Source organism: Erythrolamprus reginae, chromosome 5, assembly GCF_031021105.1.
Source record: "Erythrolamprus reginae isolate rEryReg1 chromosome 5, rEryReg1.hap1, whole genome shotgun sequence".
Taxonomy (NCBI): domain Eukaryota; kingdom Metazoa; phylum Chordata; class Lepidosauria; order Squamata; family Dipsadidae; genus Erythrolamprus; species Erythrolamprus reginae.
In genome coordinates this window covers 66,989,088-67,003,586 of record NC_091954.1, presented here as the reverse complement: position 1 = coordinate 67,003,586, position 14,499 = coordinate 66,989,088, and the positions used below count along the sequence as shown (strand labels likewise).

Sequence of the window (14,499 nt, the reverse complement as noted above, 5' to 3'; positions counted from 1 at the left end):
AAAGAACATTTTTGGCTTTAAGGAGGACTCTGAACTTCAAAGATTACTCCAATGCCTCTGTGCTTCTGATTATTTCCAGCTGGGTAATTATTATTTGTGCTTCTCTCTTTTTCTGGGACTTTTGCTAGCTGAAAAACCCTCTGCTAATTTTGGTAAAAGACTTTTAAATGGTTTTCATTCATTCAAAAAACTTTCCTTACACATACATACATACATGCATACATACATACATACAATTATACATAGTAAACCTTTTATTATCTATGCTCTGCAATTGATTCCTGAGGGCCTCGGTACTAGAACATAATAATTCTTCTGATCCACTAATTTTGTCACTTTGTCAAAGAATGCAATGAGATTAGTTTGGCATTATCTGTTTTTGACAAAGCCATGTTGGCTTTTGGTTATTATTATTTTTGCCTCTAGGTTTGCTGATTCATTGCTTATCTTTTTCAGAATCTTCGCTGGTATTGAGGTCAGGCTGATATGTCTGTAGTTTCCTGGATCTATATTTGCATCTTTTTTTAAAGATGGGAACTACATTAGCTCTTTTCCAGTCCTCTGGCAGTTCTCCAGTGCTCCAGGATCTTTGAAATATGTGGTTCTGAGATCTCATCTGCCAGTTCTTTCAGAACCTTGAGATGTAATCCATCGGGTCCTGGTGATTTGAACTCATCTAGAGTAGATAGATGCTCACTTATCATTGTTCCCTATTTTAACTTGTGCTAATCTGTTTTTTGTGGTGTTGCTTTTGATAGGTTGGACTATTTTTTCCCTTTGTGTAAAAATAGTTGCAAAAATGATTTAAGTAGTTCTGCTTTCTCCCTGTTGCTTGTCACCTTCAACTTTGCAGTGGTTCCTTTCCCATCTCTCAAGCAGATATCCGTGTCTTCACTTGAACATAGCTGCTCCCCAATATGAAGGCTTTTTAATTAAGGAAATTAAGGAATCATTTCTTAATTTCACAGCATATGGACAGACTTAACCATTGTTTCAACTGGGAAATTGTGAGACCTAGGAACAAACCAAGTCCAAAATCCTAGAGAATTCCTGGAAGCCTGACACTTATCTCCGGAGAGGGGCGGCATACAAATCCAATAAATAAAATAAATAAATACAATAAATAAATATCTAAATTGGCCAACAACAGGCCCAGAGATTTTTTTTAAAAATCTACACAACATTCAAAAAGTCAAAAAGGAAACAAAATGATCAAAACATCTACTCATCAGCATTAATACCAAAATGAGCAGAGATTTACACCAAGATTAACACATCAACAATTAAGAAGGAAAAAAAATATCCCAATCAAGGAATCATCAACTTAGACAAAGAAGCTAACAGTAAACAATAGCCTAATCAAACAATCACCAAGACCACTTCCACCAACATTGACAGGGCAAGCCACTAATATATAAAATAAGAGCAAACCCCCTCCCATCTAGCACTGATGATATTACTTAATTTGGCAATGAAACACCTGCATAACAACCAAATTCACAGAGCACCAAGAACCACACAAATATATGTCTATGATCTATCCAAAAAAATGATGTGGCTACAACTACAATTACTCCTGCAATCAGTAATCGTCTGGGTTAGAAATAATAAATTGAAACTGAAACCAGAAAGGCAAAGATGCTTTTTGTGATGTATTATTTTACCGTGACATGTGGGATGACAGGAAAAGATTCTGCCCAAGGAATGATCAGATAAGAGGAAGAGAAGCCAAGAGTTGCTTAACAATCAGAGAAAGAAACTTAGGAAGGACCCACATCATTGGGTAGGCTGGTAAAAAAACCACAGTGGGAGATTTGTACTTCCAGACTTGCAAGGTTCCTTTGATATTGCTCTACAATAAAGTAGAATTATCTCATTTGATCATGTGCCCAATCTGGTTTAACTGGAAGGGTTGATAGGTAGTTTATCTGCCTGACCAGAATAGAATTATATTCTACCAGGAGTAGATCTCTTTTTGATCCAAATCTCTTTCTGATTTCTCAGCAATGTGTTCTATCTGCTTTGACTGATATGCCAGCTACATCACTGTTCTGGCCCAGCATCGAGCCCACCAAAATAAGATGTAGACCATTGGATTAAATCCTAAAGGTTTTACTATTTACAAGTCTTATGCAGTTTTGGGTCTTTTAGGAAAGAAGGTAAAATCTAGCAAAAGTGTCACCACATTGATTATAAAGTCTTATCAGCTTGCCAGAGTCCTAAGAATAAGTAAACATGACTGTAATTTCTAGATTGAAGACAAGTTCAGTATCGTAGATTTACAGAGGTTGGCTGGAAGCCCAGAGCTAATTACTGCAGCCAAGATTGTGGTTCTTTTAAAACACAAGCCAAAGACAGAAGACGAAACAAGATTTCTGAAACAAACTACATTGTTCTCTGCACCGAAGTGTGTGCAACTCCCCCTTAAATACCCTGAGGGCGTGGCCCAGTAGACAGCAGTGCTACTTACAAGGAAGCTTTCTCTTGAGTAACCACTCATGGCTCCTAGAGGCCCTGTGAATCCTAGCATCAAGAAGAGGCTCCTCCTCTTCTCCTGAGTCACTCATCTCAGGAGTGCAGAAGGCCCTGGTTGCTCTTCAGCCTCTGACACGACCTCCTCTTCGCTGTCAGTCTCAGGTGCCAGGAACACAGGACGCCTATATTGCGCCTTCACTGTTTCTGAGTCCTCTGGGTCCAATACTATTTGCACAGGACATGAATGGGCCACAACACTATCCCTCACCACAGGGCCCTTTCACCTGGACCAATTCAGGAGCATGGAATGACGTGGCATCCTCCCACGTGAACTCCTCTGGCTCATGCCCCTCCCATGCCACCAGGTATTGAAACCAGTTCTTCAGTCTTTGGGAGTCTCTGATGCCGGCAATCTCAGGCTCTGGCGAGGCATCTTGGATGCTAGGCCAGACGGAGGTCATGCAGCAGAATGACCGCTTCCACTGGGAATGGGCTCAGGAACCAGTGATCAAACCAGACTCGATAGGTCAAAGGGGAGGTACTTCATGGACAAGCAGACATGATCCCTACCGTCATGGCTGGTGCAGCTCGCCAGGAATGGTCTGCAAACCTCTTCAAGTCCTCCTTGACCTGATTCAGCTGACGTTTTACTAGTTGGTGCACTGTCTGGAGCTCCATCAAAAACTCTTTTTTCCTGAAATGGATCAGACTAAGTCCAAGGGGATTCTGGTCCTATCTCCCGCTTCCGTTGCTCTGCGAACCCATCTTGCCACTAGGCCTCCCGAATCAGTCCTTGCAGATCTAGGGGATTCTGGACATCCACGAATGACTCTACGGGGAGAATTGGTCAAGATGGCAGTGGTTCCACGATGCGGGCATACTCGGGCTGTTCGGAAATAAAATCGGACAAAGAAAAAGGACCAGTGAATCTGGTGGTGGTTCAACTTTCTTGCTGTTCTGCAAGTACTCCAGGTTTTTATGATCAGTGCAGACCTCGATCTGATGTCGAGCCCCTTCCAAATTATGTCGCCATGTCTCAAAAGCGGTTTTTAGGGTTAGCAGTTCTTTTTTCCCAGATGGTATAATCATGTTTGGATGGGTTGAGTTTGTGAGAATGTGCATGGGAACAATGGACCTTCATCCACATGAGTATGCAGCAACACGGCTCCAATAGCGATATTCGAGGCATCCGCCTCCACTACAAATGGTTGGTTGGAATCTGGATGTTTCAGTATGGGCTCCTGCATAAAGGCCTCCTTTAAGGCCTGGAACACCTGCTGTTTGGGGATTGCCCCATTGGAATACAACTTTTTTCTGAAGTAGCCAGGTAAGGAGCGTGGTCAATGTGGCAAATGTCAGAATAAACAACCGATAATAGTTTAGGAGACGCTGGACATCTTTTGACTCTGTGAGGGGACTGCCATGTTCTCACAGCCTCGACCTTGCCAGGATTCATGGCTATGCCTTATGGAGAAATGCGGTGATCCAGAAACTTGATGGTAGTCTGGTAGAATTGAGATTTCACCAACTTGGCATAGAGGTGATGTTCCCACAGACACTGCAATATTTGGCAGAGATGCTGGTTGTGGAACTTCCAGGAGGGGGAGTAAATCAAAATGTCATCCAGGTAAACAATGACAAACTGGTCCAACAGATCCCTTAAGATGTCCTTCATAAAATGCTGGAAAAAAGGCCGGAGCATTGGGTAACCCGAAAAGCATGACTGTATATTTGAAATGGCCATACCACATCCCAAATGCTGTCTTCGATTCATTCCCCTAACATATCCGTACCAAACTGTAAGCACCTCACAGATCCAGTTTGGTGAAAATAGTCGCCGACCAAAGCCTCTCCATCAGTTCCAGGATGAGTGGCAAAGGGTATCTGTTGCGTACCGTTATGGCTTGAGTTTTCTATAGTTGCAACATAGATGCAACTCTCCCAACTTTTTCTTAGCAAAAACGACCAGGGCAGACAGGTGCAACTGGGCCAAATTCTTAATAATAATAATAATAATAATAATAATAATAATAATAATAATTTATTAGATTTGTATGCCGCCCCTCTCCAAAGACTCGGGGTGACTCACAACAATAAAAACAATGCTACAGTGAACAAATCTAATATTAAAAGGGGAAAAAACATATAAAACCCCATCATTTAAAACCAAACAACACATACATACCAAACATAAAATATAAAAGCCTGGGGGAGGTGTCTCAGTTCCCCCATGCCTGGCGATACAGGTGGGTCTTGAGTAATTTACAAAAGGCAAGGAGGGTGGGGGCAGTTCTAATCTCTGGGGGGGAGTTGATTCCAGAGGGCCGGGGCCTCCACAGAGAAAGCTCTTCCCCTGGGGCCCGCCAAACAACATTGTTTAGTCGACAGGACCCGGAGAAGGCCAACTCTGTGGGACCTTATCGGTTGCTGGGATTTGTGTGGTAGCAGGCGATTCCAGAGGTACTCTGGTCCAATGCCATGTAGGGCTTTAAAGGTCATAACCAACACTTTGAATTGTGACCGGAAACTGATCGACAGCCAGTGCAGGCCACGGAGTGTTGTAGAAATGTGGGCGAATCTGGGAAGCCCCACGATGGCTCTCGCAGCCGCATTCTGCATTATCTGAAGTTTCCGAACACTTTTCAAAAATAGCCCCATGTAGAGAGCGTTGCAGTAATCGAACCTCGGGGTGATGAGGGCATGAGCGACTGTGAGCAATGACTCCCTGTCCAAATAGGGATGCAACTGGTGCACCAGGCGAACCTGGTGGATCGAGGAGGACGCCCAAGTTGCAAACCCTCTCTGGGGGGGTCAATAATTCCCCCCCCAGGGTAATGGATGGACAGATGGAATTGTCCTTGGGAGGCAAGACCCACAGCCACTCCGTCTTATTTGGGTTGAGTTTGAGCTTGTTGACACCCATCCAGACCCCACCGGCTTCAGGCACCGGCACATCCACTGCTTTGTTGACTGGACATGGGGTGGAGATGTATAACTGGGTATCATCGGCATACTGAGGATACCTCACCCCATGCCCTTGGATGATGTCATCCAGCAGCCGAACAGGATTCTGCTTATGAAATCAAGGCGGCATGGTACACGCATCTTACCGCCTTGAGCGCCACTTTGTAGGTCTTAATAAAAGCTCTTACAAGTGTTTGATCAGATTCGGACTTACTCTTTCTCCATTGCTTCTCTAGACATCTCTTCTGGCATTTCAACTCCCAGAGCTTCTCGTTGAATCATGGAACTCTACGGAGTCTAGTGCCACAGAGAGATCACAATGGTGCAATTCGGTCAAGAGCCTCTGCTGCAGCCTTGTTCCAGGCCTCAGCAAGAGACTCCGCCGAGCTGTGGACGAGTGAATCTGGTAAAACCCCAAGCACCCTATGAAAGCCCTCTGGGTCCATCAGGCGTCTGGGGCGGAACCTCCTAATCGGTTCCGCCTCCCTGCGGGGGAGGATTGGAGCCAGGAAATCAAGCCGCAGTAGAAAATGGTCTGACCATGACAAAGGCAATGTTTCTAAGCCCCTTAGTCTCAGACCATTACTCAAATGCTCCGAGAAGAATACTAAGTCGGGTGTGTGTGTCCCTTCATGAGTTGGACCCTGAACTACTTGAGTCAGGTCCATGGTTGTCATGATGGCCATGAACTCCTGTGCTATTCCAGAGGAACCGCCAAGTGACAGCAGATTGAAGTCCCCCAGGACAATACGTCCAGGCAACTCCACCGCCAACCCAGCCACCTCCTCGAGCAGCACAGGCAGGGCTGTTGACACGCAGCTGGGAAGCAGATACGTGAGTAATAAGCCCACCTGAACCCCTAAGTCCAACTTCACAAGGAGGGACTCACAGCCCGCAATCACAGGGGCAACAAGTCTATGCAGGCAAAGGTTCTCCTTGGCTACAATAGCCACTCCTCCCCCCCCCTTCCCTGGGGTCGAGGCTGATGCCATACCTGAAACCCGGCTGGGCATGTTTCCGAGAGAGGAATTCCTCCTTCCGGGCCCAGCCAGGTTTCAGTCACACATGCCAGATCGGCCTCCTCATCCAGGATCAAATCCCGGATGAGAAGAGCTTTGTTTACTACCGATCTGGTATTGAGCAGCAGCAGCTTGAGTCCGGGGCCCGGATTACACTCGTCACCAGGACCCCGGGTAGAGCTTATGGAACCAGAACAAGGGATCGCTATTAAGCAGCGATCTCTTTTTCCTCCAGAGTCCCCCCATGACTCCCACCATATCTACCTCTCGCCAGCAGGACCGGAATAATCTGGCCCTCTGTCACCCCGGAGATAGATACCCCCATCCCTTCTGTCTCTCTACCGCCAGGTAGGCTAGATTCTATATTCATACTATCCCCATTGTTCCCATACATACCATCCCACCCACCCCACTCATTCATATCATAAAAATTACAATTTCCATTTACCTCATCCATATTATAATCCCACCCATCCCGTCCATCCTGCAAGTTAACCCAATCATTCATTCAATTCATTTCATACATACCTTCCATCCGATCCCAAATATCCATCACTAAAATTACCCCCCCAATAAATTAGTTTTAAAATATATAAACACTAAAAATTAATTAATTAATTTAAAAAGGTTAACCAGTCAATTATAAAATTAAACTGAGACAATAATATAAATTAGGATCAGTTAATAGTGTAAAATATTAAATGTGAGTACAATAATAAAATACAAAATTACAAAAATATACATAGGATCGAATAAATTACGTTTAAAAATGCTAATTAATAAGTGCAAATGCATCAGTTCTATTGGGGTCAGCCCAGTAACAATGTCTATAAAAACAGCTGGATCGTCAGTTCATATATAAGGGGGCAATAGATTCTTCTAGGGGTGTAAGAAAGAGATTGTCCACCCTTATAGGAGTCCATAGAGGGGGTGGTGGTTCACCTCAGTCTCCACCCCATAGTTTTATTTCCCCCGTTGTTATCACCTCCATCTCCTTGGCATCGATCTCCCCTTTCTTCAGGCACTGACATCGCAGAGGGAACTTGGTCTTCGCAAGTTGGGTCTTGAGTTCCATAGAAGATCCTTCAACGCCAGCTGTTCTCGCAGGACGGCATCTCGGATCTCCTGGTTTTTCGCATGTTCTCAAGATGGCCCCCATACTGCCGGTCATCGTCCTCCTCCTAAATGGTCAGCCCGGGCCTCTCCAACCAGCAGATCTTCCGGCACAGGCAGCTTTTCCAGTCAGCGCCCCAGGTCTGCCCGCTCTCACCAGCCAGATCCCAGGGCCACTCGGTCACCAAACTGCTTCAGATCTTAATCAGCACGGTCCCTCCATGTCGTTTCCACTGGCTTGCTGTCATTAACCACGCTTCTACTTCACCCGGTTACCGCCCGTTCAGCTTGTCAGTCGCCTTCGTTCCAGGTATTAATTCTAGTATTTGCTCAGTGGTTCAATACTGGTCTTTCAGTTTCCCTCAGTCTAGGTGACGGCGGGGGCAGCTCTTACAAAACGGCCACCATCTTCCGCCTTACAGCTGATTTTATTGCGTTTTATTTCTAGGTCGCCTAAATCGTCTAAATCATCTAAAAAACGCCCGGAACGAAGCCCCTGGTAATACAGCCGTCACTCCTCCTCTCCTCTCTGTTCCCCTCAGTCCAGGCAATCTCTCAAAAACAGAGGCAAAGGCGATGACGGGGGCAGCTCGTAAAAGCAGTCGCCATCTTCCGCCTTACAGCTGATCCCTCAGTATGTTTTTCTTCTAAGTCGTCTAAATCATCTAAAATCGCCCATAACGAAGCCCCAAATAGCGTAAACACAGCCGTCGCTCCTCCTCAACCGAACATTGTCAAAAGGCTGACTCACCCAATTCGAAACTATCTAAAAATTAAGGTGTTAAACCATAGTCCGGTGGAGCAGCATCTTCAAGCTCCCTCCTGCTGCCCCAACTGGAACCGGAATTCTTGTTGATAAAGTCTTTTAATGCCACCAATTCTTGTTCCGACATGGAGTAGATATGCCTGACAGGAAACAGCGCATTTGGAAGATCAATCAGGCAGTCATAGGCTGGTGCGGGGGCAACTGATTTGCCTCTGCCTCACTGAAGACATCAGCAAAATCCAATAAGTCAGTTGACAGCAAAATGTCGGAAGATCTCTGCACTGTGCCTACATAGATTTGACACGTATGATCAACAAATTGCAGGCTGGGGGATGAAATAAAGTTTTGCGACCGTACAATATGAGGGTCATGAGCCTGCAACCACACCAGACCTAGCACCAAAGGCAAATGAAGACCTACCGTAACACAGACAGATGGATGGCGGGGAGGGGGACTGTGATTTTACTATGGGCAGCCCGGACATTTTGAAATTTCTTGCCCCAAGAAAGGAACGTGGCGTATCAGTTCCTGATTCTGCAACTCAGACCCCACCAATGTTTTGGGAAACAAGCGGAACCCAGCACGTACCAAGAATAAGACTGATACCAAAGTTTGGAAAATCTTTCAGTCAGTATTTTGCTTTGGCAGATCTTTAGAGGGATTTCTATAGCCAGCTAATAGTCAATCTATTCTTCCTCTTACAATTTTCTCCATATTTCCCTATAGAACTCAACTAGCTGGACAACAATAGAAACATAGAAGATTGATGGCAGAAAAAGACCTCATGGTCCATCTAGTCTGCCCTTATACTATTTGCTGTATTTTCTCTTACGATGGATATATATTTATCCCAGGCATGTTTAAATTCAGTTACTGTGGATTTACCAACCACGTCTGCTGAAAGTTTGTTCCAAGCATCTACTACTCTTTCAGTAAAATAATATTTTCTCACGTTACTTCTAATCTTTCCCCCAACTAACCTCAGATTGTGTCCCCTTGTTCTTGTGTTCACTTTCCTATTAAAAACACTTCCCTACTGAACCTTATTTAATCCTTTAACATATTTAAATGTTTCGATCATGTCCTCCCTTTCCCTTCTGTCCTCCAGACTACACAGATTGAGTTCATTAAGTCTTTCCTGATAAGTTTTATGCTTAAGACTTTCCACCATTTTGTAGCCGGTCTTTGGACCTGTTCAATTTTATCAATATCTTTTTGTAGGTGAGGTCTCCAGAACTGAACACAATATTCCAAATATGATCTCACCAGCGCTTTATACAGCGGGATCACAATCTCCCTCTTCCTGCTCGTTATACCTCTAGCTATGCAGCCAAGCATTCTACTTGCTTTCCCTACCAACTGACTGCACTGTTCACCCATTTTGAGACTGTCAGAAATCACTACCTCTAAATCATTCTCTTCTGAAATTTATGCTAGCACAGAACTGCCAATACAATACTCAAATTCAGGATTCCTTTTCCCCAAGTGCATTATTTTACATTTGCAAACATTAACTGCAGTTTCCTTTGCTTTGACCACTTATCTAGTAAAGCTAAATCATTTGCCATATTACAGACGCCTCCAGGAATATCAACCCTATTGCACACTTTAGAGTCATCGGCCAATAGGTAAACCTTCCCTACCAAACCTTCCCGTATGTCACTCACAAAGATATTAAAAAGAAAAGGACTCAGAACAGAAGCTTGTGGCACACCGCTTGTAACCAGATTCTGCTCAGAATACTCAACATTAACAACAACCCTCTGATATCTACGCTTCAGCCAGCTGCAAATCCACTGAACTATCCAGGAATTAAGTCCAATCTTCACTAACTTATCTATCAGCTCTTTATGTGGAACCGTATCAAAGGCTTTGCTGAGGTTTCAGTTTGTAGCCATATAAAGATTATATCAGCTTCTGTTTACTCAAAATTCACTGAAACATTCATTTGATCTGGGATGCTCAAAACTTTTGCACATAACTATATTCCCTATTAGGTGTTTTTTGGTTTGTTAGTTTTGTCTACATTCAAAGTAGCTGCTTTTCTATTAATACAGCCCCTATTCCTCCTAAACATTGTATTTTTGAAAAGTCTAATTAGTTCTTATACCAGTGCAACATATTATGGCTGTAAATATTTTAACTATTTAAAAAATTACCAAAAAAGGGTATGGAATTATGTATTGAGGTGGGTCATTTACATTATGCTATTTAACATAAATTCTAAACACAAAACATATCCTAATTTTGGAGTTAAGGTAATATATAGATCTAGTGATCAAATAAACAAATCTCAGTGATTTCAGTAAGATCAATACTAATAGTCCTTGATATATTATTGAAATATCTCCTAGCAATCTTAGTCAATGGAAAGAAATACTAGGAATTGTAGTTCAACAACATCAAAAATAAGAAGACAATGCTGGTTCAAATCTGCAGATGTGCTAAATATCTGCCATATTCAGTATCAATTACTCTGAAGAGACAAATTTAAAATATATAGAAAATATAAACAACTTGTCAAAATCTAACCAATTCCTACACTTAAAATCATTTACTGACATTTCTTGCATCATTTGCCATGAAATTCTTGTTGACCTTTATAGCTCTACTCCCTACTGTAATTATGATTTTTTAAAAACCCAGTAGAGGCTTTTACATTGTATGAATGAAATACAACAGAAATGCAACAATCACTCCAACAAATGTAGTATCTTATAAGAGTATAATGTATAAAGATAATGAGAATAAAATAAAACGTAGTACATCTGTCAGTACATCAAGAAAACAAAGAACAGAATTATAATTTTATATGTATTAGGCAGTCTGGCTTTAAGTAGTATAGCTACTCTTTTCTTATCTAAAAAAACATTTGAAAAGATAATTTTAATATTGCAGGACGGGGGGATAAAGCTGCATCTATTGGGAAGGACCAACAGATGTAGCCTTCTTTTTAAGTCATGAAATAATCGTATGGCATACTATATACGGTTAAAAGGTATCACCATGGAAAAAGGATCTCCACGGAGTGCAAGCACAGGTAGAACGCTTTCTATAACAATTGCAGTGAGAGCTGTGCACTTCATCTGTACTTTACATATTGCACCTCACAGCTACTAACCACAAAACATTTAGTGTCATCTGCATTCTCAGGCACAATAAGAATACAATTGTCTTGTATCACTACAGATAATTTTAAAAATGAAAGCAAATCGAGGGGGGGGGAACCACTTCACGCAGTCAATATTGCATACTTTGTTCAATATTCTCCTGCTTTGAAGTGAATAAGGAGCAGCAGAACCACCTTCTGATTACGTTTTGCCAAAAACAAAGCTAAATGAAATCCCAAATCTTTGCCAAAGTTTATTTTTATTGCATTGTTACCTTCACTTTTTCTCTTCTCAAACAGCAGAAAAGACAATTTTCATCAAAAGACCAATCAGAGACACCTCCAGGTTCAAAGTCTGTGAATAAGAAGAAAAAGTTATTTCACATCTATAAAGATGCAACTTTTGAATGGTTAAAATTCATTTCTAATTCCCTACCCGTTTTATAAGACGCTTGATGCTATATGAGCAATGCTAGTTTGAATGCTACCATGCTTTTCATTTCCACAATGTTACAAAAGTATAATTTTCGCCTACACACAAAGCTAATTTTCCTAAGCAACACCAAAACCACTGCCAGTTATGCTCATTAGTAATTTTAGCCAATATGAAACTAACTGTGAGCACTGCCTGGGGGAGGGAGGAAAAGCACAAATCACCACGGTAACATACATTTTCTAGAGACAGAGCAGAGGTTGAGTTTGTCATTAAAGATGCAGATCAAGGCAATATATATATATATATAAATATACTGTATATATAATACCTTTAAAAAAATTCAGATCTTTTAATAATTCAGCTCCAAACAGCCCTTCTAGAATACTTTCAAATCCTAAAATTAAAGAAAGAATGTTTAATTTCCTCAAATTATATATATATATCAGTGCCAGAATATTGACAATTCTACATTATCTATTATTCAAATAAATCTGAATATGCTTTTATTATGTATTCTATATTTCTTGATCACTCCCATCAATGTCAGTTAAAACATGCACACAGAGAGACACAATTATATAGTGAAAATGAAGCAAAACAGTTTAAAAACTGAAAAAAGTTCTATTTCAATATAATTCAATTAAATGATTCCAACATTAAAAATAGGTACTCACTTCAAATTATGAATTGAAAAATGTATTCATTTCCCAGTCTACTTTTAAGCTTTACAAGTTATTTGAAAAGGAAAAGCCACTGTGGTTCATCTGAAGCCAGATATGGAATGTGTTTACTCTGTAGATGCTTAATTATTACTGAGGTATTTACATTTTTTTACAATGTCGAGAGTGCCTATTTTAAATGTTACACCTCCCCCTCCCCCAAAATTAATGCCAATTTGTGAATATAATTACTTTTGGCTTGCAGCTAAAGAAACAGCATACCAATTTATCAGTTTCTCAGAATATAAGGGATATAGAAAATATACTGCATTGTAACAAGCACAAATTCTACTGAAGGAATCTATTTACCATTTATATACAAAGATATTTCACATAAACACTTTTGCTGTACAATATCTGAACTGAACAGCAGAAATTTCATAATGTTTTCAACATAAAATAATTCAAGGAATAAATTATTTACCCATATTACATAGTGAGTGATGGACTATTTAACTCTGGAAGAGAAAATTACTTCTGGCATGCAGAAGAAGTCCAATGCTCATTTAATACAAGAGTCCTAGTGCAAATTTTGAGACATAATAATCAAGTAGATTCCAAAAGTACAAGAGCACATAAAACCACGTGTATAGCTGGAAGGTAAAACCGCAAATTCCACTTTACTTATTTTAGCTATATCAAGCCATCAAACCCACTGGAAAAGGCAGTTATGCTTAGAATTGTCAGCAGTAAAATGAGGCCACTCAAAAAACATGATGCCTAGACACCATTAAAGCCAACACCAACCAGAGCATAAAATATAAATTATAAAATAACTGGAATATTGGACACAGCTAGTCCATAAAACCTTCAAGAATCAAGCATGATTGAATGGACAGCATCATCATCGTAACATCTTAAAGTATTTACTAAAATAGTCAAAGAACTGTGCTGGAATAAATTTGACAACATAATCACATTTTAATCAGAGGTGAATTTCAGCAGGTTCTGGAGAAATGAACGGAAATTTTGAGTAGTTTGGAGAATGGTAAATACCACCTTTGACTGGTCTTGCCCCTGAACGGGAAGAAATGAGGATTTTTCAGTAACCTTCCCCTGCCATGCCCACCAAATCATGCCCTCCAAGCCATGCCCATAGAACTGGGTAGTAAAAATTTTTGAATCCCACCATTGATTTGAATTTATATAATGTAATGACAAAACTATGAAGAAATGGCAAAAGTATAGGTGAGATAAAACACAAATTAAACAATTGAAAAGAACCCTTACACATACAGATAATAAACCCAAATTTTGTGATGCAGATGGTGTCTTAGCCTTGTTTTAGTTAATTTTAAAAGAGCTCTATCTTTTAAGTGAAACTGACACATCTCTAATTCACAATAGAAATAGTCCAGAAAAATTGATGCTTTGTGTATTACATACTAGTATAAATAAGTATATTAAAAATGTTTTTAGAAAACTAAATGCTGACAGAATTTAGACTAGTGAAAAAGAAATAAAATTTAAGAAATCTTACAACACCTTAAAGATTTCCTATTAAAATATGCAGGTAAATGCAGCTAAAATGTGAAATGTTAAAAACATGCACATTTAACCTATACAGGATGGTTTCTAAAAAAGAAATCTTTTAAATAATGGTCATTAATTCCTATCATAAAGAATTTTTGTGCAACTAAATAAGCATTCACAGTGTCTATGAAATGGATTATATAAAGTATACAATCTGGCTTGCTTTGTTCACTGTTCTACCAATGGTAATGACGCTTGGTGTATATTAATATTAAATATTAGATTTAACAGTTGCATAGCAACAGCAGAAAAGCTTATAGGCAATACTTGTCACACAAAATGCCAAACAAGCAAGGATGAACATATTCAAAAATTATTTTAAACATCTAGTACTATTATAATTTATTAGATTTAGTTATGCAGCC

General features: G+C 40.6%; 1 protein-coding gene across 12 annotated transcripts in view; it reads right to left on the bottom strand.

Annotated features, from left to right (window-relative positions):
- LCOR (ligand dependent nuclear receptor corepressor) overlaps positions 1-14,499 on the bottom strand; it is a 109,555-nt gene that overhangs the window by 71,803 nt on the left and 23,253 nt on the right. For all 12 annotated transcript variants that reach the window (XM_070752895.1, XM_070752894.1, XM_070752885.1 and 9 more), the window contains 2 exons: positions 12,211-12,276; positions 11,722-11,801 (listed from right to left, as the gene is read on the bottom strand). Coding sequence is in view for 2 of the 12 variants with exons in the window: in XM_070752885.1 (XP_070608986.1) it covers positions 11,722-11,801; positions 12,211-12,276 (146 nt within the window). In the remaining 10 variants the exon portion in view is untranslated. The remainder of the gene's footprint in view (positions 1-11,721; positions 11,802-12,210; positions 12,277-14,499) is intronic.